At 39.1% G+C, this 23,573-nt stretch overlaps 1 protein-coding gene across 2 annotated transcripts in view; it reads left to right on the forward strand.

Moving 5' to 3' along the window:
* The window catches only part of usp9 (ubiquitin specific peptidase 9), a 272,043-nt gene that overhangs the window by 36,568 nt on the left and 211,902 nt on the right, over positions 1-23,573 (forward strand). For both annotated transcript variants that reach the window (XM_043700849.1, XM_043700850.1), the window contains exons 3-7: positions 8,741-8,886; positions 8,965-9,044; positions 11,133-11,245; positions 14,402-14,620; positions 18,085-18,200. In XM_043700849.1, the coding sequence (XP_043556784.1) occupies positions 8,741-8,886; positions 8,965-9,044; positions 11,133-11,245; positions 14,402-14,620; positions 18,085-18,200 (674 nt within the window). The remainder of the gene's footprint in view (positions 1-8,740; positions 8,887-8,964; positions 9,045-11,132; positions 11,246-14,401; positions 14,621-18,084; positions 18,201-23,573) is intronic.

Below are 23,573 nucleotides of genomic sequence, written 5' to 3' on the forward strand. Positions count from 1 at the left end.
TATATTTTGCCATACAAGTTTTGCACTTTATTTTGTCTGAAATAAGACAGCTGGCTGTACTTGATTTGATAAAATTATATGTATGTTTCAAGGGCCCGCCTGTGATGGAATAGTGTAGCATCCTTACCCCTGGATTCACTTCTACTCACTGCTTCATTCTCTTGTTGTTCTGCCTTCCCTTTACTTCCCCCACACTCCACTGCTTAATCTATCTCCAGTTCTGTGTATACCTCCAATCTACCATTGCCACTTTTCTAAAAGTCCCCACCCACCTGCTTAAAGCAAGGCACAATTTCCAACGTCACACTTTTTCCCTACTAGATGCGTACTGGGTTTACTCTTGAAGTGACTACATATAAGTCATGGGAGGTATCGAAAAATTGACACTTCCTTTTTTCATAATCTTAAATCCTGTTGTTTTTGGTCACAATTGTATGTCAACTTTGTGTTCTAAGTTGTTGTACCATTTCCTGTGCAATTTCCATAAAAAGCTTATGATTGAAATTTTTGATGTAAAGTGATTGGAGAATTTTTACCATTTGCCTTCACTTTTACCAAACCTCCTTGTTGATATGTGGCAACTTAAAAATCATTCTGCTGAATAATCTTGTTGGGATTGAAGAGAATAAGCATTTTGAGGATTCAGCAGCAAGTTGGGATGGGGTTATGAGGCAACGATACAGGGTAATGTTACTGTGCTTTAACTGCATAAACTGGCAAAAGATTGGCTGAGACTAAAATTAGTATTGTAAGAAAGTAAGGATGATTGTCAGGGACAAGATGCACATATATAGAGCAAGAGTCATCTTAAAATGCAAACATCTCAAGTTGAGAGAGATGAAGTGGTAATCCTGTTTGTGAAGGAAAAGGAAACCATTATCTATACAGTGGGAGATGGAGAAGAAAAACGTATGTTGATGTAGACCTTTGGGCTGGGAATACAAAGGTTGCTTGGTTGGGTTTAAGTTTGGGCACAAGATTAATGAATGTGAAGTCACTAATTTTGTTAGGAATAACAGTTAAAAAGTACTATATGTGATTAAAAAGATTTGCTGCTGTGCAAAGGGATCTGGTGTCCTTGTGCATAAATCACAAAAGATTGGTCTGTAGGTGCAACAAATAATTAAGAAGGCACATGCAATTTTGTCCTTTATTGCGAAAAGGGATTGAGTTGAAAAGCAGGGAGGTTGTGTTGCAGCTGTATACGGTGCTGGTGAGGCCACACCTGGCTGGAGCACTGAGTGCAGTTTTGTGGTTCTTAAGGATTTACTGGCACTAGAAGGGGTGCAGAGGAGTTTCACTAGGCTGATTTCAGATGACGGCATTGTCTTAGAGACTGAGTAGACTGGGATTATATTCATTGGAATTTAGAACGTGGGGGCATCTTACCAAAACATGAAATTGGATAGAAGTTGAGAGGATGTTTCCCCCACTGGGTGTAACTAGGACAAGAGAGCATAGCCTCAAAATTAGGGGGAGCAGATTCAGGATTGAATTGATAAGGGACTTCATCCAGAGTGTTGAGAATCTGTGGAATTCCCTGCCCAGTGAAGTAGTTGAGGCTTCCTCAGTAAATGTTTTTAAAGCTAAATTAGTTTTTGAGCATTAAAGGAATTAAGATTTATGGTAAGAGGGCGGCTAAGTAGAGGTGAATCCACAAAAAGATCAGCCATGATATTAGTGGCAGAGCAGGCTTAAGGGGCAAGATGTGTCTTTATGAAGTTGTTTAGAGTGCCCAGTTCAGTGTATTCTTTTGTAGTCTGTTATAGTATTAATTATACTGAAACAGTGCTCAATTATATTTAAGGATTTCATGTTTTTCACCTATTAATAGTAAATCTGGATTAGTTTTCAGTTATTGGTCTGCCTAGAGATATCTCTTGTATGTTTCAGTTCCAGTATGGAATGTTGAGCACCCTTACTGCAATATTAACAGCAGTGTGATCTTGGCGTAACTAACAGTCAAGATGCTGGTCAACAGAGTTCAGCTGAGGAGTCAGAGCAAACCAGTGTAATGGTCATTGCAGCACATCAGAGTATGAGATGCAAAATCTCCAACTGGAAGTACAGGCATGACTAGTGCTGATAGTGCAAGGCCTATCACACCACTGTTAGTGTTAACAAAGTTTTTCTGCGTTGTCTGTAACGGCATTCTGGTCTGTTGCACTATCAGCCACTGCTGTTTGTCATTTTATAAATGATCTGGATGTGGGCATAGAAGGATGGGTTAGTAAATTTGCAGATGACACGAAGGGAGGCAGTGTTGTGGATCGTGCTGTAGGATGTTGTGGGTTACAGAGGGACATAGATAAGATGCATAGCTGGACTGAGAAGTGGCAAATGGAGTTTAATGCGGAAAAGTGAGGTTAACTTCTGAAGAAATAACAGGAATGCAGAGTACTGGGCTAATGGTAAAATACCTGGCAGTGTAGATGAACAGAGAGATCTTGGTGTCCAGGTGCATAAATCCCTCAAAGTTGCCACCTAGCTTGATAGGGTTGTTAAGAAGGCATATGGTGTGTTGGCATGTATTGATAAGAGGGTTAAATTTCAGAGCCATGAGGTCATGCTTTGGCTGTACAAGACACTGGTAAGGCCACACTGGAGTATTGCGTGCAATTCTGGTCACCGTGCTATAGGAAAGATGTGGAAGGATTCAGAGGAGATTTACGAGGATGTTGTGTGGTATGGAGGGAAGGTCTTCGGCGGAAAGGCTGAGGCAACTGAGGCTGTTTTCATTGGAGAGAAGAAGGTTGAGAGGTTACTTAATTAAGATGTATAAGATAATCAAAGGGTTAGATAGGGTGGACAGTGAGGGCTTTTTTTCCCTGGATAGTGAAGGCTGATATGAGGGGATATAGCTTTAAATTGAGGGGTGATAGATTTAGGACAGATATCAGGGGTGGTTTCTTTTCTCGGAGCAGTAAAGGGCGTGGAATGGCCTGCCTGCAACATTAGTAGACTTGCCGATGTTAAGGTAATTTAAATGGGCATTGAACATACATATGGATAATAATGGAATGGTGTAGGTTAGATGGATATTAGATTAATTTCACAGGTCGATGCAACATCAAGGGCTGAAGGGCCTGTACTGTGCTGTGATGTTCTATGTTCTATCTCACTTTGAAACCAAAACTATTCTGGAGTAAACACAACAAGAAATGTCATGAGATGTTATAGAATACTGAATATGGAATGAGATGCATGCAAATAGTGACAAGCATCAAATATTGAAATTGTAACTAATTAGCATTAGTTGTGAATTGATGGTAGAAATCACTTGTGTTTTGATTGATATCTACCCTTTTTGAATTCTACAATAGTTTTCAGTCCTCAAAGCATCTTAAATTATACAACCTAAAACAGTTCACTAATTCCAGGTCTTAATTCCTGTTCATACCTGGTCAACAGAGTTGTGCTACTTTTCAGGACGTTATTGCAAGACTGTTGTGGTTGACTGCTTCAGGGAACAAATGATTTATTGTATATTTTGACACTGATTTGCAACTAATTGTTAATATAGACCATTACTTTTTGTACTGAGTGAAACAGTTTTGTGACTGTTTAAGTTAACTAGGATCTTGTGATTTAAATCTACATGTTAATTTCTGGTCAGCTGTCACTCTGGCTTTGAATAATTAGGAAACACCTAGTTGGGGTGTCTTGAATTCAGATTTTGGGGGCAGGGTTTAAACCCTGTTGATTTTCTTATTTGCAGCGAGGTTGTGCACTTTGTGTAATCTATGTACAATTCTGGTTATTTACCAGTGGAGTGCCACAAGGATTGGTGCTGGGTCCTCTGCTTTTTGTCATTTACATAAATGATCTGGATATGAGCATAAGAGGTACAGTAAGTAAGTTTGCAGATGACATGAAAATTGGAGGCGTAGTGGACAGCGAAGAGGGTTAACTCAGATTACAACAGGATCTGGACCAGATGGGCCAATGAGCTGAGAAGTGGCAGATGGAGTTTAATTTAGATAAATACAAGGTGCTGCATTTTGGGAAAGCAAATCTTAGCAGGACTGAGACACTTAATGGTAAGGTCCTAGGGAGTGTTGCTGAACAAAGAGACCTTGGAGTGCAGGTTCATAGCTCCATGAAAATGGAGTCGCAGGTAGATAGGATAGTGAAGAAGGCATTTGGTATGCTTTCCATTATTGGTCAGAGAATTGAGTACAGGAGTCAGGAGGTCATGTTGCGGTTGTACAGGACATTGGTTAGGCCACTGTTGGAATATTGCATGCAATTCTGGTCTCCTTCCTATCGGAAAGATGTTGTGAAACTTGAAAGGGTTCAGAAAAGATTTACAAGGATGTTGCCATTGTAAATACATCCCTGGGTTGTAGGATTTGAGCTATAGGGAGAGGCGGAACAGGCTGGGGCTGTTTTCCCTGGAGGATCGGAGGCTGAGGGGTGACCTTATAGAGGTTTACAAAATTATGAGGAGAATGGATAGGGTAAATAGGCAAAGTCTCTTCTCTGGGGTTAGGGAGTCCAGAACTAGAGGGCATAGGTTTAGGGTGAGAGGGGAAAGATATAAAAGAGACCTAAGGGGCAACTTTTTCACGCAGAGGGTGGCACGTGTATGGAATGAGCTGCCAGAGGATGTGGTGGAGGCTGGTACAATTGCAACATTAAAGAGGCATTTGGATGGGTATATGAATAGGAAGGGTTTGGAGGGATATGGACCGGGTGCTGGCTGGTGGGACGAGATTGGGTTGGGATATCAGGTCGGCATGGACAGGTTGGACTGAAGGGTCTGTTTCCATGCTGTACATCTCTGACTCTGAGTCTCTATGTTCATAAACTGTACAGCTGTTAAATTTCCCCAACTAATTTCATTCAGTCAAAGTGTATGTCAGGATAAAAGGAGGCTACTTGGTTAATCGTGTCTGTTGACTGTTTTGGAATTTAAAAAAAAAATCTTGAATCCTACCTTCTGTTTATTTCTCAATGTCCTACAAATTGTCTTTCTCAAATATTGAACCATTCCATTTTCTGCAAGTTATTTTTGGACAGTGCTTCCACTATCCTTTGAGACAGTACACATTAGATCACCGCAAATTTTGTCTATTTTCCTCAGGAATCTTTGCAAATTATGTTAACCAATAGGACAGAAGAATTAGGCCGTTCAATCCAGTCAGTCTGTTCTACCATTCACTGAAATCATGGCTAATCTGATAACTGGCAACTCCTCTTTGCTGCCTTAACCCAGTAACCCTTTATTTTTTAATTGATTAAAATTTGTATCCCCACTGGGAATGAACGTCATATACCCATCCTTGACAGCCTTCTGTGAGAGAGCATTGCAACTGCTTATTCAGAGGCCATAATCTTATGAGGGGAATTAACCTTTCCACATTGACCCTGTCAAGTTGCTTAACACCTTCTGAATAGAAATACCAAAGAACTATGGATTATGGAAATCAGAAAAACCAAAATTGCTGGAAAAACTTGGGTTTGGCAGCCTCTGTGGAGGGAAAGCAGAGTTCATGTTTTGGGTCCAGTTATCTTTTTCCTTCAAAATCTTGTCACTTTAAAGAAGGTCGTAGTGTTAGGTAAGGGGTAAATGTAGGAGTATGGGTGGGTTTCGCTTCGGCGGGTCGGTGTGGACTTGTTGGGCCGAAGGGCCTGTTTCCACACTGTAATGTAATCTAATGTAATCTAATCTAATCGAAAAGGTAATCTACAATTCCAAGTTATAGTTGTAAAGGCCAAACCTACTTAGCCTCCACTCATAAGATGGTCCCTACGTACCTGACATCAACCCAAGTGAACCTGTTCTGGATTGCTTTCACTGCCAGTTTTATCTTTTCTTGAGATAATGGACCCAAAACTGTTCCCAGCATTCCAGCGGTGGTCAAACTAGTACCTTGTATAATTTTAGCAACAGTTCCCTAGTTTTGTATTTCATGCCCTTTTGAAATAAATGCCAACATTCCTTTTACCTACCCTTTCCTGCTGAATTTGTGTGCTACCTTTGTGATTTATGAATGACGGCTTCAAAGTCGTCTGTTCTGCATCTTTTGGTAGTTTTTGACCATTCAAATACAGGGCATTCTGGTAATAAGTTATGGTTGCATTCATCTGCAACCTCGTGCTATCAAATCATGCTGTAGAAGATTGCTACAGAAAATCGCTATACCTGTTCAGTAGAAAGTTTGCATTATCCAAATAGTGTCTGCAATTTGTTAATTGGATTGTAGCCAATTTATGTTGATGAATCTTGTGTAATATCAGAAAGACCTGTAATATTCTGCTCCTGTATTCTTCCTGCCAAAGTGCATAACTTTGCATTTTCCCAACCTTGTCTATCTGCCAAGTTTTTGTCCACTGAATTTGTCAGCATCTCTCTCCAGACCTCAGCACTTGCCTTTCCACCTATTTTTATCTCATTTGTAAACTTAGATATAATTTCATTCCCTCATTCCAGTCAAGTATATATTGTAAATATTTGTAGTCCTGGCACTGATCTTATGGCGTTCCATTAGTTACAGATTGCCATCCTGACCATAGAACCCTCAGGGTAACTGTTCTATTAGTTAACCAATCCTCTGCCCATGGTAAGAAACTACTTTAACCACCATGGGCTGTTAGCTCATGAAGTAGCCTAAACTAATTAAACATGTTCTGAAAATTCAAACTTAATACCATAAGACATAGCAGAATTAGCCATTTGACCTAACTAGTCTGTTCTGCCATTCAAATCATGGCTGATATGTTTCTCAACCCCATTCTCCTGCCTTCTCTCCATAACCCTTAGCAATCAAGAATCTGTCTCTGTCTTAAATACATGCAATGACTTGGCCTCTGCCTTCTGCAGTATTGTATTCTATAGTCTCGCCACCCTGTGGCTGATGAAATTTCTCCTCACCTCTGTTCTAAAAGGTCATTCCTTCGCTCTGAGGCTGTGCCTTTGGGTTCTAGTGTCTCATTACTGGAAATATCATCTCCACATTCACACTATCCAGGCCCCTCTGTATTCTGAGTGTGTCAATAAGATCCCCCTAATTGTTCTAAAATGCTGCGAGGTCAAACCCACAGAACTCAACTGCTTCTGTAATGATGAGCTCTTATCCCAGGGATCATTGTTAATGTCCTGTGGACCTCCTGCATCCTTCCTTGGATACAGTGCACAAAACCTGTTCACAATATTCCAAATACTGTCTGACCAGAGCTTTATGCAGCCTTGGCAGTACTTGTTGAGTCAGTCATGCAGCACAGAAACAAACGCTGCAGTCCAACTTGTTTGCGCCGACCAAATGTCCCAATCTGGCTTAGTTTGCCAGCATTTGACCCACATCTTTCTATTCATGTACCCATCCAAATGGCCTTTTAAATGTTGTAATTGTATATGCCTGCATCACTCCCTTTGGCAACTTGCTCCATATATGCACCACCCTCTGCATTTAAAAAGTTATCCCTCGCGTCCTTTTTACAATCTTGCCCCTTTTTTGCCTTAAATCTACGCTGTCTAATTTTGAACTTCCTCACGCTAGGAAAAAGTGCTTTGGGAAAGGTCCTGGCTTTGTAATTGACAGTGAAGGTACAATGATGTATTTTCAAGTCAAGGTGGTGTGTGACTTTGAGAGGAATTTGCAGATTGTGGGTTTGAGAAGTGCTATTGAGGGAATGTTGATCAGATGCGAGAATGTATCTTGTAGATGCTGTTACTATGCATCAGTAGTAAGGTGGTCAATGAGTTTCTTTCTACCAGAAGATGTCTAACTTGTATATTAAGCTTGCAGTCACTTCTCTGCTTGTGTTCTAGCCCTCTTAATGTAAGTGCTAACATTGCATTTGCCTTCCAAACTGCTGACTGAGCCTGTATGTTAACCTTCAGAGAATTGTGAAATAGGATTCCAAGACCAAAACTAATGTAGTGTACAAAATACCATGCAAGGACTGCACAAAACACTACATAGGACAAACAGGAAGACAGCTAACAATCTGCATACATGAACATCAACTAGCCACGAAACGACACGACCAGCTATCCTTAGTAGCCACACACGCAGACAACAAGTCAGTGCTTGGGAGCCTCCTGTGAAGCCAGGGGACGAAACGTTTGCAACAAAAACTTCCAGCTCGGCGAACAGAACCACAACAACGAGCACCCGAGCTACAAATCTTCGCACAAACTTTGAACCTTTGTGCTTCAGATTTTCAAAGTCTTTGTTTATTGTTCCTCCCCAATTCCATAATATCTCACTTTCCCACATAGTATTCTATTTGCCATTTGTTTGTCTACACTCCAAGTATGTTCAAGTCCTCCTGCAGCCTGGCAACTTCCTCAAAACTACCTGTCCCTCCACCTATCTTTGCATCATCTGCAAACTTAGCAACAATGTCTTCAGTTCTTTTGTCCAGATCACTAATGTGTGGCGTGAATAGGTGTAGTCCTAACACTGACCCTGCAGAAATCTACCAGTCACTGGCTGCCATCCTGAAAAAGGTGCCTTTATATCTACACTCTGCCTTCTGCCAGTCACCCAATCCTCGATCCATGCCATTCCCTAACCCCAAAACCTTATCTTTTTTACCAGCCATTTGTATGGCACGTTGTCAAAGTACTTCTGGAAACCACTGCTTCCTCTTTATCTATCCTGCTTGTTGCCACCTCAAAGAATTCTAATAAAATTGTTAGGCATGATTTCCCCTTCATGAAGCCATGTTGACCTTGCTTGATCATATTCTCTGTAATATTACTGATTCAATGTTTATTTAATTGTAACAGACGTCTTCTCCAAATACATCCAGTGAGAACTCGCCAGTGAGCCCTCCTGATGAACAAGGTCAGGGTGATGCTCCTCCTCAACTTGAGGAGGAGGAGCCTGCTTTTCCTCACACTGATTTGGCCAAGCTGGATGATATGATTAATAGGTGAGTGCAACTCGACTAAAAAATGAAACAATTTGGCCTCAAGTATCTTATTTTAACTTGACATTTTGCTTCTTTCAGACCTCGTTGGGTAGTTCCAGTGTTGCCTAAAGGTGAATTGGAAGTCCTACTAGAAGCTGCTGTAGATCTTAGTAAAAAAAGTAAGTTTTTGAAATCGGTTCAGATATATTGCAAATAATTAATGGTTTGGAGTGTAAATGCTTAAAGTTCATTTTATGGCTTGAAAATGCTGAATGCTTTGATGACGTGGATAAAATTGAATAGTTATAATTTAGAGAAATGTTGTTTGGGAGTCAACCAGCAATAAATTTCTCAAGTTAATTGTTATTCCTGCTTGATTGAAAATTATTCATTTTCCATGAAAGCTGTATCATAACTGCCATAACTTGTTTTGAGGGACAGTAATACCTTCCAAGTAAGTATTGTCTGTGGATGCTCTCTCCGATCTAAAAGATGCACATTTATTGGATCTAAACGCATCCATGCTCAGTTGACCTGGCCTGAACTAACATTCATGTTTGTATTTTTTTACAGTTACATAATTTGTGAACTACAGAAACCAGTAGTTTGGTCCAATTAGCCATGCTGATATGGACCACATGTGCATCATGTCCCCCTATTGCAATGTCATTCTATTTCTTTGATCATGTACTTGCCAGACTTCCCCTAAAATGAATCTATCTCTTGTCACAGCAAGCTCCATATTCCACCCTCTGATAAGTCTTTCCTGAATTCACTATTGAATTTTGTGAATGGCCCTGATTCTTGCTGTCCCACCTTCTAGCGGAAATATTTTTTGTTAGATCATCCTTTATAGATCAGTTCATGACTTAATGCTATTAGTTTCTATGGGTTTAGCAATTTTTCAGTTCTTTGAAACTGATCATGTGAACTTTCTTGGCCAGTATCAACTGTACTTATGCTTGAATGGGAGGATTTCAGTCAAGAGTATTTAGGTAAAGCAGAGAAGCCAGTCAAAGACTAACTCACCAGCTGTCCAAACAGGAATTCTTTTGTGGGAAGATCTGATGTGATACGTTGTAGTGCCGCAGTTGCTTAGTAAATGCATATGGGGCCTTTCCTCAGAGTTCAAAGTCCTTTAATAATATTTGTGGCAAGTGTAAAAGTACTGTGAACCTTTTGGGCTGAAGCATTACTTGTGGAAGCTGGAAAAATTAACTTCAAGGTAGCAAGCCCACGCTGAAAGAGAATATTTTTCCATTTGGAAAGTTGATAAAACTGCTAGTTCACCCACACTTGTAAGTTTGATAAGTCTTCATTGGCTTGAAAAAGACGGATTTTTATAAAGTACTGCCTTGAGGAAAGTCATTACCTCACTAATTTTTGGAAAATTATTATGCAAAGGAGAATGTATTGGAAATACATTTTTATTTTAGTTCTAAGTTATTTAAGTATTGCAGCGGCAATTAATCAAACGGCTATGCAGGTGTGTACAGAACCCTTCATAAATTACCATTTGAGTGTTGTATAAAATTTTGAAAGAGGCTTGAAAACAGTGTTCACTTAATGAAGAATTGGATTCTGATACAGTTGTTCAGGAAATGTGCAATGCATATTTGCAAAATCCAAGACCTATATGTCTTATATGTTAACTTTTTAATAATGACGTTATTTAATTGCTATAGTGTGTGAAATTTTGTCTTAAAATCACACTGATGTTGTTGAATGTTGCATTGCTGTCAAATATATTTTGGATAACTTGTTTTTGCAGGCCCAAAGTAAAACTCATACTTCATAAGCAGCAGAAATTGGGAATGATTTTGAGCTATTTGCCTCAAGACTTTGTCCATTAAACAATTGACTTAGCTGCCTATAATTAGATCAATTGTGTAGTGTTGACACAGTTGTAAATGTAGGAGGAATGAGAGAAAAGATTTGTGATGTAATAGTAGTATCCCTACCTCTGAGCCAGGAGGCCCAGGATCAAGTCCCATCTGTGCTAGAGATGTCATAACAATTCTGAACATATTGGTTTAAATGTATTAAGTATGTGGGATGATTGATACAAATTTGAAATATAGGTAGTCCAAATCTTAGATAATCAAACTGCTGACCTTTATAGCTTAACATTTGTATCTGCATGTCATCCCAGTAATTAGACATGTGCACGAATTACATTGTAAGCTTCTTTGATTATTGGTGAATTTCACAGTGCAACAAAGTGTTCCCAGCAGTTTTGATCAGGCATACCTTCTTTCATTTTCAAGGCCTTGATATCAAAAGTGAAGCATGTCAGCGCTTTTTCCGTGATGGTCTCACAATTTCCTTCACAAAAATTCTAACCGATGAGGCTGTGAGTGGTTGGAAGTTTGAAATCCATGTGAGTTTTTTCTTTTTTGCTTATAGTGGAATGTTTCTTTAATTTATGAAGTTTGTATGTAGATTGAAAAGAATTATGGAAATAGAAAATTCAAGTTTTCTCATTGTACCAAATGTGCTGCTAATTCATTGTTAAATCCTGAAGTATTTCTGCAACTTGCATTGTTGTATTTCTTCAACTTCATATAAACCCATAGAATTCTTAACATTTGGTACCTCGACTCAAAAAGCAAATGTGATCTTTATGGTCGTCCTGGTATGGGTTCAAAGTTCTATACAATTTTAGCAAGATTTCCTTAGTCTTGTATCCAAGTCCCCTTGCAAATAAGACCAACGTATTATTTCTCTTCATAATTACTTGCTGTACCTGCATTGTAACTTTGTGAGCCTTTTAAGAGTGTATCTGAGGGGCTCTCAAGTTTAATTTTACAAGACTAATGCCTTAAAAAAACTTATTTTTCTTTTTTTTTGAAAAGACCAAAGTGAATAACATAACATTTCCCGGTTTTACTAATTCTGCCATTTGTTGCGATCCAGTTTGTGACTTGGCATTTGAAAAGAAATTGCGAGCTCCTTGGTTGAACCAAGAAATTCACATGACTTTTAAACAAAATGCAAACTGTCATTAAAATTAAACAGAAGAAATGTGATTTATGATCCTACAGCTTATAATCACTTGTGCCAGGCCTTATGTCTACTTACTTTCTGCAAGAATTATCTCAAGTGTCAGTTGCTCTAGTTATTTACTTGAGAGGACTATGGCTTATTTATGTTTAGTCCTGACAGGATATTTATCCTTAACCCAGCTGTTCTCAAGTGGAATTTGAATTTACCTGATGTGAATGCCTCAAGTGCTTGGTAGTTAATTTTTCAATACTTGCCAGTTATTCAGTTGATTATTTACTTTTTTTTCCCCCCAATTCTCTGTGGAGACCACTGGGTTTTTCCATTAATTTAAAACTAGGCAATCTTCAATCTTTTGTTCCCTCTCAAAATTCAAACTGAGATTAAGCATCATCTGTACTTTGTGGTAAATGAAGTTTGAATTTTTGAGTTCTCTTTATGGCACAGGTCAATCTTGCTGTCATTGCGGCTCTCTGAGCTGCAAGTCATATGAGGTCCAAACTCTGGCAAACACATGAAGCAAACAGCCAGATAAAATAAATCGCTCCCTATGTTCCATCTACCTCCAGCATGTTCTGTGTTGTCCTCAATTACCATTACTTTTTGATCTGATCAAATTAATGAGCTTTACAACCTTCCAGTGTTTGCAAAAAATTCTTGCACTATATTTTGGCGTATTTCCTTAAACATAAACATTTTCTAGACTACCATTGCTGCATGGATTGCAGAGATGACATCTCCGGTTGTTCTTCAAAATAAATTTATTATAATTTTTTTTGTTCAAACTTCATTGAACAAACAAAGGTCAGCTTTTAAATGTTTTTTTTAAGCTATTTTGGCCTTCTCTACTTAAACCAGTTTAATTATATTACTATAATAACTTCACAGAGCTAAAATTTGCCTCCAAAATATCAACCTCAACTATGAGTTAGATATTCACAACATACCTTGTAACACAGTCACTTAACATGCTGGCATCATCTTGTATAATAAAGCAAAAGAACTGTGGATGGCAGAATATAAACACAGAAAAGCAAAAGTTGTTAGAAACTCTACAGATCTGGCTGCGTCAGTGGAAAGAAGAGTTAACGTTTGAGTCCAGTTTTGAAGAATGGTTCATTGGCTTTCTCTAGCAACTTCTGTTTTGACTTTTTGTAGCCTTTTCTTTCTGTCCTCCCTTTTGGGCTTGATTTCCATCCAGTGTTGTAATCAAATGTGGAATTTCTCACAGTTTCTTGTATCTGGTGTAAAGCTGTGTGGCTTTTCAGAAGTCATTTTGGGTAAAAATATCAATTAAATACTTAATTTTCAGGGAATTGAAAATCTGTTTTGTTGATTTCAATGGCTTTCACCAGGTCCAAGCCCAATTTAAAAATTCACAATATGGAAGTTAAAAGCATAGTTCAACTCTAGAATTTTCTTCCTTGGAAACCTGTGGAGGTTGGATCATTGAACTCTTTCAAATTTGCACTCATATTTTAGATCATAAAAGGAGTTGAGGGTATGGAGCGCAGACGGGAACGTGGTGTTGAGACCCCGTTTTGATCAGCCATGATCTTAGCGAATGAAAGATCAGAATTGAAAGGCCTACTCTTGTTCCAAAGTTTAAATGACTCTTAATTTCTGCCTTTGCCTGACTCATATGGCTATGGAAGTAAACATCTTAACCAATAAAAATTTTGATCACCTATAATAGTATCCACTCATCTTATTTGTGTAGTAGAGGGGAAAAGTTGCAAATTTGAAAGTGTAGATTATAAACTTAATGGCTGTAGTTTGATTAAAAATCTTGGATGACTAGCAATTATTTGCATGCCAGTATTTAAACATACCTGAATGGATAATTTATCACTTCTTTTCCAGATCTCTTAGGGAATCGTACAAAAATGAATTGTTCATTGGATTTTAAATTTGTCTTCATTTCTTCCAGTGTCAGTAATAGATTATTACGTTGAGACCATTTATGTATTGAAAGTATTGATTTCAATCTTGGGATAGAGGAAGGAAGTGCTCTTTTCAACAGTAATCTATGATAATATGTGCTACTGTGATCCTAGTGATTTCTCCTTCCCTAGTTGTTTGTATTACTGCATCTTTTGCTCAAAATGCTTGGATGACTTGAAAATCAAATTGCATCAGCACACAGTCTTAAATAGGTTGAAGGATGATGCAAGTATTTCTGTTGTCTCCTGCAAACTATAACTGTTCAGCTCTGAATGCAAACCCCTTATTTAATTGAAGACTGATAAGAATACTTCACTATGTGAAGTAAGAGCTGGGCTGAGCAGCTAAATACTTAAGTGGATTAGCAGTAATGTAGTAAGTTAAAAGTTGTCATGAGCTGAGAGAAGAATCTTAGCCATTGAGAGTGGCAACTGGTTTGCATTGCATTATTAACAATCTGTACCACCAAGTGTTTCATTTGTTAGTGTGGAACATTGAGTCATTTAGCTTTTTGTTGATCTAACCTTTGTAAAATGCATTGCTACAGAATACTTGATTATACAATTGATGTTCATTCTTTTCTTTTAAGAGGTGTATTATAAATAATACTCACCGCCTCATAGAACTGTGTGTGGCCAAGCTGTCCCAAGACTGGTTTCCACTTCTTGAACTTCTTGCTATGGCCTTAAATCCTCACTGCAAATTTCATATCTACAATGGTACACGCCCATCTGAGACTGTTCCTGCAGGAGTCCAACTAGCTGAAGATGAACTCTTTGCTCGACCGCCTGATCCACGTTCACCAAAGGTTTGGCAATTCTGCCTTTTTTGTGCTTAATGAAAGTCCACTGTTGTAAGTTAATGAGCATTTGTTGCAGTTCGTTTCTAATAAATATGACTAAACTTTCTACGTTGGGGAGCTGTAAATTGGATTAACTTGTGTCTAGAAGTGGCAAATCTTGATAAGTTAGTAACATTAGTAGACTTTTGGAAATGGTACTTTTTTACTGCTTGGCAGTATGTGGATGTCAAACATGGAAATTAGTGATGTCAGGGAGTTGCAAGCTAAATGAGCTCCTGTCCACTTTAGTCTACATCTGTTAAACAGGTTTTGACTACAGAGAAAGGCATGGAGACTAAGGAACTTGGGGAGATAAATATTCATGTCTTGAAAACAGTCCACATTACAGAGATGGTGCTGGAGATATTTTTTTTTAAAAAAGTGAATAAATCTCTGGGACTTGATCAGTTTTAGCCCAGGATGTTGTGGGAAGTCAAGGAAGAAATTGTAGGGTCCCAAGCAGAGATATTTGTATCATTTACAGTGATGGGTGAAGTGCCAGAGAACTGGAAGGTGGCTTATGTTTTGTATTTTTTAAGAAAGGGTGTAAGGAGAAGCTTGGGAGTCAGTCTGACATTAGTGGTGGTGAGTTTTCAGAGGGGATTCTGACAGATAGGATTTACATGCGTTTGGAGAGGCAAGGACTGGTTAGGGTTAGTCACCATGGCTTTGTGTTTGGAAAATCATGTCTCTCAAACTTGATTGAATTTCTTGAGGACGTGACCAAGAAAGTAGATGAGAGCAGAGTGGTAGATGTTGTCTATGTGGACTATACTAAAGCCTTTGACAAGATTCCGCTTGGTAGACTTGTAAATAAAGTAAGCTCATATGGGATTTGGGGAGAGCTTGCCAATTAGATACAAAATTGGCTTGACTGTCCGAGACAGGGTCATGGTGGTTGGTTTTTCAGACTGGAGGCCTGAGGTTAGCAGTGATCCACAGGGTTCAGTATTGGGTCCACTTCTGTCATTTATATAAACGATTTGGATGAAAAATTTGGAGGCATCGTTAATAAGGTTGTGGATGGCACCAAAATTAGTGATATAGTGAAAAAGGTTATCAAGATTAAAAAGCATTCTTGATGAATTGGGCTGCAGAGTGGCAGATTAATTTGGATAAATGTGAGGCATTGCATTTTGGTAAAATGAATAAGGACAGGACTTGCAGTTTAATCATGGGCCCTGTGGTAGTAATGGGAAGAGAGAGACCTAGGGGTTCAGGCACACAGTTCATTGAACGCTGTGTTCCAGGTAGGGTGGTTAAAGACGCATTTGGCACATTTGACTTCATTGCTCAGACCTTTTGAGTTATGGGAGTTGTGACATCATGTTAAAGTTGTACAGGATGTTCGTGAGGCCTCTTTTGGAGTACAGTGCATAGTTCTAGTTGCCCTGTTATATGAAGGATATTATTTAATTTGAGAGGGTTCAGAAAAGGTTTACCAGAGTACTGCCAGGACTGGAGGGTTTGAGTTATAGGCTGGGCTGACTTTCAATGGAACGTTAGGAAGTTGAGGGGTGACCTTACAGAACTTTATAAAGTCATGAATGGTATAGATAAGGTGAATAGCAAAGGTCTTTTCTCGAGAGTGGGGAGTTCAAAAATAGCGGACATAAGTTTATGGTCAGAGGAGAAAGATTTAAAAGGGACCTGAGGGGCAACTGTTCAGAGGGTGGATTGTATGTGGTATGAACTGCCAGAGGAAGTTGCAGGTACAGTTAGAAGATGTAAAAGACATTTGGACTGGTGCATGCATAGCAGACTTTAAGAGGAAAACACAGGCCAATGGGACTAGTTTAGTTTGGGAAACTTGGTTGGCGTGGACGAGTTGGATCGAAGAGTTTGTTTCTGTACTGTATACCTCTGACTCTGACTTCTGTGTGCAATATTGATTTTGTCCACTTTTAACCTGAATCTTTGCATTGAAGAAATGAAATTTTATTAATCAAATACCATTTAGGCAATCTGGTTCCCTGGAAATCTTAGCAAGATATCCATTGAATGTCTGGGCCATCCCTACTCCGTTGATTCTGGATTTAATGTCTAGTGGTCATTGCTGAATTAACTTATCAATTGGCACTGCAAGTAGAATTTTAAAATTAGTCTAAATGCATTTGAGTTAGGGAGGAGACAATTCTTCCAGATCTGAATCATGATCTCTTGCAGTTTTGACTAAGGCTGAATTTTTCTGTGGATGTTTAATTCAGGACAATGAAAGCTTAGTTGTTTTTGTACTAAAATAGTCTCCCCACTGAGAATGTTCTACTTCATAGTGTTTGTAGCTGATAGAGAACAGTTAGCCATACCTCAGAGTGAGGAAAATTACAAAAGATAAAAAACAGAAGTTGTTTATCGTGAGCAAGACTTAGATTAGATTACATTACATTACAGTGTGGAAACAGGCCCTTCGGCCCAACAAGTCCACACCGACCCGCCGAAGCGCAACCCACCCATACCTCTACATTTACCCCTTACCTAACACTATGGGCAATTTAGCATGGCCAATTCACCTGACCTGCACATCTTTGCACTGTGGGAGAAAACCGGAGCACCCGGAGGAAACCCACGCACACACTGGGAGAACGTGCAAACTCCACACAGTCAGTCGCCTGAGGCGGGAATTGAACCCGGGTCTCAGGCGCTATGAGGCCCACTGTTACGAAGTGAGTAAGCCAGCAATTAATACTGTGCTAATCAGCAATTCCTACTGTGATTTTTTTTTTTATAATCAGTAAAGGTATCAAGAGTTACGAGGTTAAGGTAGGAAAGTGGAGTTGAGGATTATCAGATCAGCCATGATCCCCTTGAATGGCAGAGCAGACTTCCTGGCCTGCTTCTATATCTTATGTTCTCCAAATGTAGTTCCTGTCTGTAGTGATTAATTAGGTCATTCGGGTGTTAGCCCATATCATGACTTGTCCATTTAGATTTTTATGATCTCCAGAATTAGTGGCTTAGGAAAATCATAATTATGATACTCCCTGGATGCTTTTCAGGGTTGGAGTACAAGGTTTTCTCAGTAAACTGTGGATCAGGGATTCATCAAAATGGTCATTATGGACAGAATTTTCCCCTCTTTGATCCTTAAAACAAAGGTGGAATTTTGAGTTTTCATTGTTTTCTTATATTAAAAGGAGTATTTGCATTTATTGAAGAAATATTGCTGCAGCCCAAAGTTGTGTGCAAGGAGAGTTGATAAGTTTTGTACTTGTGACAGTTGGATTGCATTTGCAGGGCTGTGGGCCATTTAATCTTTTCTTGAATAATTCTTTAGTATTGCAGAAACAATGAATTGTTATGACTTATTCCATGGTTTCAGAATGCAAGTTACAGAAGGAGTAACTGCGTAATCTCAATTGCCACAAAAGCACTTAGCGGAGAGCTTAAATGAGCACAAATAATTTGGATTTTAACTTCTAACTTCTCTCTAGGGTTGGCTTGTGGATCTCATCAACAAGTTTGGAACATTGAATGGATTTCAGATTCTACATGATCGATTTGTCAGTGGTTCAGCGTTAAATGTTCAGATAATTGCAGCACTCATCAAGTAAGCAGACTTCTTAAATGTCTCAATGTACTAATGTGAGAAGAATTGTTGGGGAAGTTTTTAGTACTTTTTGCGTATTAAGTAACAATAGGGAATTCTGTATCCATGTAATCAGACCAAATATTTCGACTTGGATGATTGTTTGAATGGAAACAAGGGAAGCATGTCTTGTTTTTGATTTTCAGTATTGTTAACCTAAGTTGGAATTCCAGTATCATAAAAGGAAGCTTTGTAGGCAAAACAAAATGCTGTCTGTTTCCATCAAAAAGCTTAAGATGCAACCATAACAACTTTATATTCTGTAAATGGATGTCTGATTTAATTACACAAAACATTTGTGATACTTTGATTGTAATGAGGAATGCTAATAACATGAGACTAATACATTGCAGTGACAGTTCCCAAGACTGTTTATCTTGATTGTTTTGGACTGTACCAAGTCTAGAAACAGCAAGTGGCTTTTCTGTACAATCAGTAATAACAGTTCTTTTCTATGCTGTTGTTTCGTTGCAGCTAAATGGAGAATTCCTACCTTTATTGGTAAAATGGAGATTTGTTTCCTTTATTGTGGATTTAATGTACAAATGTTAAAATTGCCACTTTTATCACTTTATCAATGAATGATTACAACTCCTCATGGTTTAAATAAATTACTCCTGTCTTGTATCATGGCTGTCATGAGGATTTTCTGTCCTGTGACGTGAATTAAGCTCCTCAAACACACTACCTTAGATGATATGTATGTTTTTAATCTGGCCAGCATTATTGCTTTAATTACTGCTTTTGTAATGATCCTTGGTCTGTGAAGTTGGATTCATCTTCTTTTTGCGGCCTCTTCTGTTTCTTTAGCCATGCCTCATGGTGCCTGATCAAGATGCTCAATTTGATGTCTTAAGTATTTTTTAACTACTTTCCCACCCTGGATTACTATGCCAATTTCAAGTTTCCACTGGCTCACCAGGGACTTTAAGTTGGACATTCAAAGTCTTCAATGCCGGTTTGTTCACTGCCGATTTCCAACTCTGAAATTTTGTCACAGGCCATTGTCTTGCAGTGTAGCTTATGTCTGCTTGGAAGTTAGTAATGCTCCTTCTCCAAGGAGTGACTATCTTTTAATGTTGCGGTGTTTCTCTTACCAGATCTGAAATGCTTTGACCATTCACTGGAGTATTCTTTTCATGACTATGTATGAAGGTTTCTTTTGCAATGTTCTTAACTCGTCAACAGCAGAGAACAATTGAAAGTAAAGGTGAAGTGGCCATAGTCTTACCAGACCATAGGGCTGCTCTCATTAGAGAGAATGATGACTCAGGTTTGTTTAAGTTGAGAGTCACCACACCTTGAGAAAGAGAGTCCTTCATGGTAACTTCAGCCGATGCAAGAATTGAGCCTGCGCTGTTGGCATTACTGCATCACAAACCCGCCGTCCAGAACTGAAGCTCCTCATCCTTCCTTGTGCTACAGCTATAGTTGACCAATGTTGGACAAACCATTCACTTGGTGTTTGAGACTGCTCAAAAAGAGCCAACAGCTGTGACGTACTGAGAAGGATGTAGGTTTGTTCACTGAGCTGAAAGGTTCATTTCCAGAAGTTTCCTTACCCTGCTAGGTAACATCTTCAGTGGGCCTCATGCGAAGCAATGCTGAAAATTCCTGCTTTCTATTTATGTTTGGGTTTCTTTGGATTGGTGATGTCATTTTCTGTGGTGAAGTCACTTCCTGTTCCTTTTTCTCAGGGGATGGTAGATGGGGTCTAACTCAATGTGTTTGTTGATAGAGTTCCAGTTGGAATGCCATGCTTCAAGGAATTCTTGTGCGTGTCTTTGTTTGGCTTGACCTAGGATGTGTTGTCCCAGTTGGGGTGGTTTCCTTCCTCATCCATATGATACACGAGGCCCACTGAAGATGTTATCTAGTAGGAAACGTCTGGAAATGAACCTTTTCAGCTCACCGAGCAAACCTCCATCCAAAACCTCAACCTGAGCTACAAATCTTCTCGAAACTCGCTAATTACTGAGAAGGTTTTTGAGGTCTTTAGCCTATCAAACAAATAGTACAAGTTCAAACAATTTGGAGAGCAAATGCATTGAAGTCTACATGAACTGGTCACATTGTTTAACAATGTCCAAGGTGATGGCAGTCATTGAAATTAATCATCGTTCTTTGCTCAAGAATATCTTGGGACATCACCATGAAATTGCACCAGGCTTGTTTCAGTGAACTACAGAAATGTTCAAACTCAGCATCCTCTGCCTGCCAGCGGTGTTGAGAGCCCACAGAAAAGAAGCTTAGTACCTCAAAGCCGCAACCAAACTCTGGTAACAGTCAAAAGTGGTCAAAAATGTTAAATGCAGTCAAGTAGATGACAAACAGCAAATCCTATGGTACTCAAGGTTTCTGCAGAGTAATGATACATGGAGACACACTGATCCCTTGGATGAAACACTAGCAAAACAGATGTTCCAAGTAATCTTGACAATCTTTATTTTCAAGAAAAGGGAGAAAATGAACAAATAACTACAGCATGCTATAGTTGCTCTCAAGTGGGCAGTTCTGAGCATCACACAAGTACTCCTTCAAAGATCAGTATTACTTGCGTATCTTTACTAGATGATAACTAGACTGAGGCTCAAGTGTGAATGGCTCAAAGCATGAACTGCTGTTGCACTAACTAGAAACTGCAAGTTGTGAGGGATGATATGGTTGAAATTTTCATGATATCAAGTAGAATTGAGTGTTTGTTTCTTCCTACCCAACTTATTTCTGCTGGTAGGAGTATAAGGCATAGGAGCAGACCTTACAGGAGTGAAATTACAAAATGCTTACGTATCAGGATGATAGAAATTTGGAATGCTCTCTTGTAGGTGGCAATTGATGCATGATCACTTAAGTTTTAGTTGAGATTTCTAGATTGTTAACTAGAAATACTAAGTGATAGGAGACAAAGCGGAGTGTGTAGAATTTGGCTGAAGATCAACCACAATACAACAAAGTGGTGGAACACTCAAATAGACTCCTGTTGTTCTTGTGCAAAGAGTGTAGGGCAGATATGTTAGATTGGGAGTGACACAGATGTGTGGATAATACAGATCAGTTTTTGCTTGACGAAGGGCTATGAAAACCTTTGATATGAAATATGAGTGAGAGTAATCTACCTGGCCCCTTGAGAATGCGCCGGCCATTGATTGTGGCTGTAACTTCACTTTATTGCCTGTGCTTGCAACTTAATTATCTCAGTTTGGAAGCTTGTTTTTTTTAAACAGGCCTTAAAATTCAGTGGCTGCTTCCAAATCTCAGATCTAGGAGGGACTATGTTTGTTTTGAGACGTCTTGGGGGGAAAACTATTTTTTAAAGTTATTTTTAACTTGAGTCAGAGGACACTGGCAACCCAAGCCTTCTCTCCATAACTCAGAACCTATATGTCCCGACCTTTCTTTCTTATACTAATAATTTTACACCCTGGGCTCCCCTATGCTCTATTACTAATACTTGCACTCTGTGGCAGTTTGTTCCAGGAACCTCGGTTGCTCTTATTCTGAAGTTCTCAGGCAGAAATACCCCAATCCTATTGTAACCAGTCTCTTGTCACGGATTCCACTGATCAACTGGCTGCCTCATTCCACAGTCCGCAGACCATTTCTTGCAACTGCTCCTGCCTGTCCGTGACATGCTTTTCACCTTTAGCCCTTCTAAGTCACCCTTTTTGCCATTGTGATGTTCACAGGGCATTGTTTTGTTTCCATGCCTCATGTTCTTGCATTCTTTCCAGATTTTGTACGATAGCAGCAGCATCTTTTGGTATTGATGCATCCTAGGATTCCTTTTGTATTGCAGTGCATCTAGTATTCCCCACATTTATTTACTGTGCAATATCAAATCAGATTGTGGTACTCTTGTATTTTTCTCCCTCTATTCAGGTGGCATGTTGGGTCAGTGGTCAGCATTGCTGCCTCAGAGTCAGGGACTTGGGTTCAATTCCAGCCTTGGGTGACTGTCTCCTCCAAGTGGGTTTCCTCCGGGTGCTCTGGTTTCCTTCCCCAGTCCAAAGATGTGGAAGTTAGGTGGATTAGGGATGGGAGCTGCAGGCTTATGTGGATATGATAGGGGCTGGGTTTGCGTGGCATGCTCTTCCAAAGGTCTCTGCAGATTTGATGGGCTAAGTAGCTGCCTCCAGTACTGTAGTGGTGATCTGTGAATCTGTACCCTTCCTTTCCAGGTATTGGTGTATATCTGAATGTTAATATATTTTCTATATTTCCTGAGTTCAAGTAGTCAAGAAATGAAGTCATAGATGGAAACCTAGAAAATAGAAATAGGATATTTAACCTGCCCTGCCACTGGCTATGGTATGGGTGATCTGTTCCAATCCTCAACTCTTCTTTATGTTACTACCTCATAGTCCTGAACTCCTTGATATTTCAAACCAAAAACCTTTTAGTTGTGAGAAATTACACTAATTCACTAATTTTACTTGTCAAACTTTGAGCTGTTCATCCTATTCATGCATTTTCCTTATAGTAATTTCTTTATTTCCAATACTTCTAATACTACTGTAAATAAAACATTTCTGCATGTTTAATAACACTTGTTTGCTGTTCTTTTAGCTCATATGAGAGTCACTGCTTAAAAAGTGCTATTAGCTTTCAATTTTTAAAGCAGCTATTTTTCATAATTCTCTCCATCTAACATCCCTGACAACACAACTATGCATGCTTATTTTGTGGGAGGAAACTGTACAGTACATAGTGCTGTGTGGTTTTGTTTGTTTTGAGTAGAGGACAGTACATCTTTGCTAATTCCCACCTGTAGCCCTCCACTAGTTACAGCTATCAGTGATGGGACATCAAATTGATCTATATCAATGATTTAGATGAGGGGACCAAATATATGGCAGCCAAGTTTGTTGGTGACACCAAAATAGAGGCAAACTGTTGCAAATGAAGTGCAGAGTCTGTAGCGGACTAAATGTATTTTGAGATTGTGGGCAGAAATTTGGAAGATGGAGTATGTGGGAATATATGAATTTATCTACTTTGGTTGGAAGATAGAAAAAGTGTATTGTTTCAAGATTTCAGAACTCAGAAGTACAGAGGAATCTGGGCATCCTAGAACATGAATCACAAGCATTAGTATGCTTTTAGGGCAAGTGATTAGCGAGGCAAACAATGTTACTTTCGGCAAGTAGCGTAAAATTTTATGACAGTTATGCAAAGCCTTGCTGAGACTTTGGTGTACTGTATGCATGTTTTGGTTTCCTTATTTAAGTAAAGATTATATTTGCCTTAAAAGCAGTTCAGAGAAGGTTAAGTTAATGAAGGGCTTACCATGAAAAATTGAGCAAGTAGGGTCTATACAAATTGAAGTTTAAAAGA

This window comes from Chiloscyllium plagiosum, chromosome 12 (assembly GCF_004010195.1).
Source record: "Chiloscyllium plagiosum isolate BGI_BamShark_2017 chromosome 12, ASM401019v2, whole genome shotgun sequence".
Lineage (NCBI taxonomy): Eukaryota > Metazoa > Chordata > Chondrichthyes > Orectolobiformes > Hemiscylliidae > Chiloscyllium > Chiloscyllium plagiosum.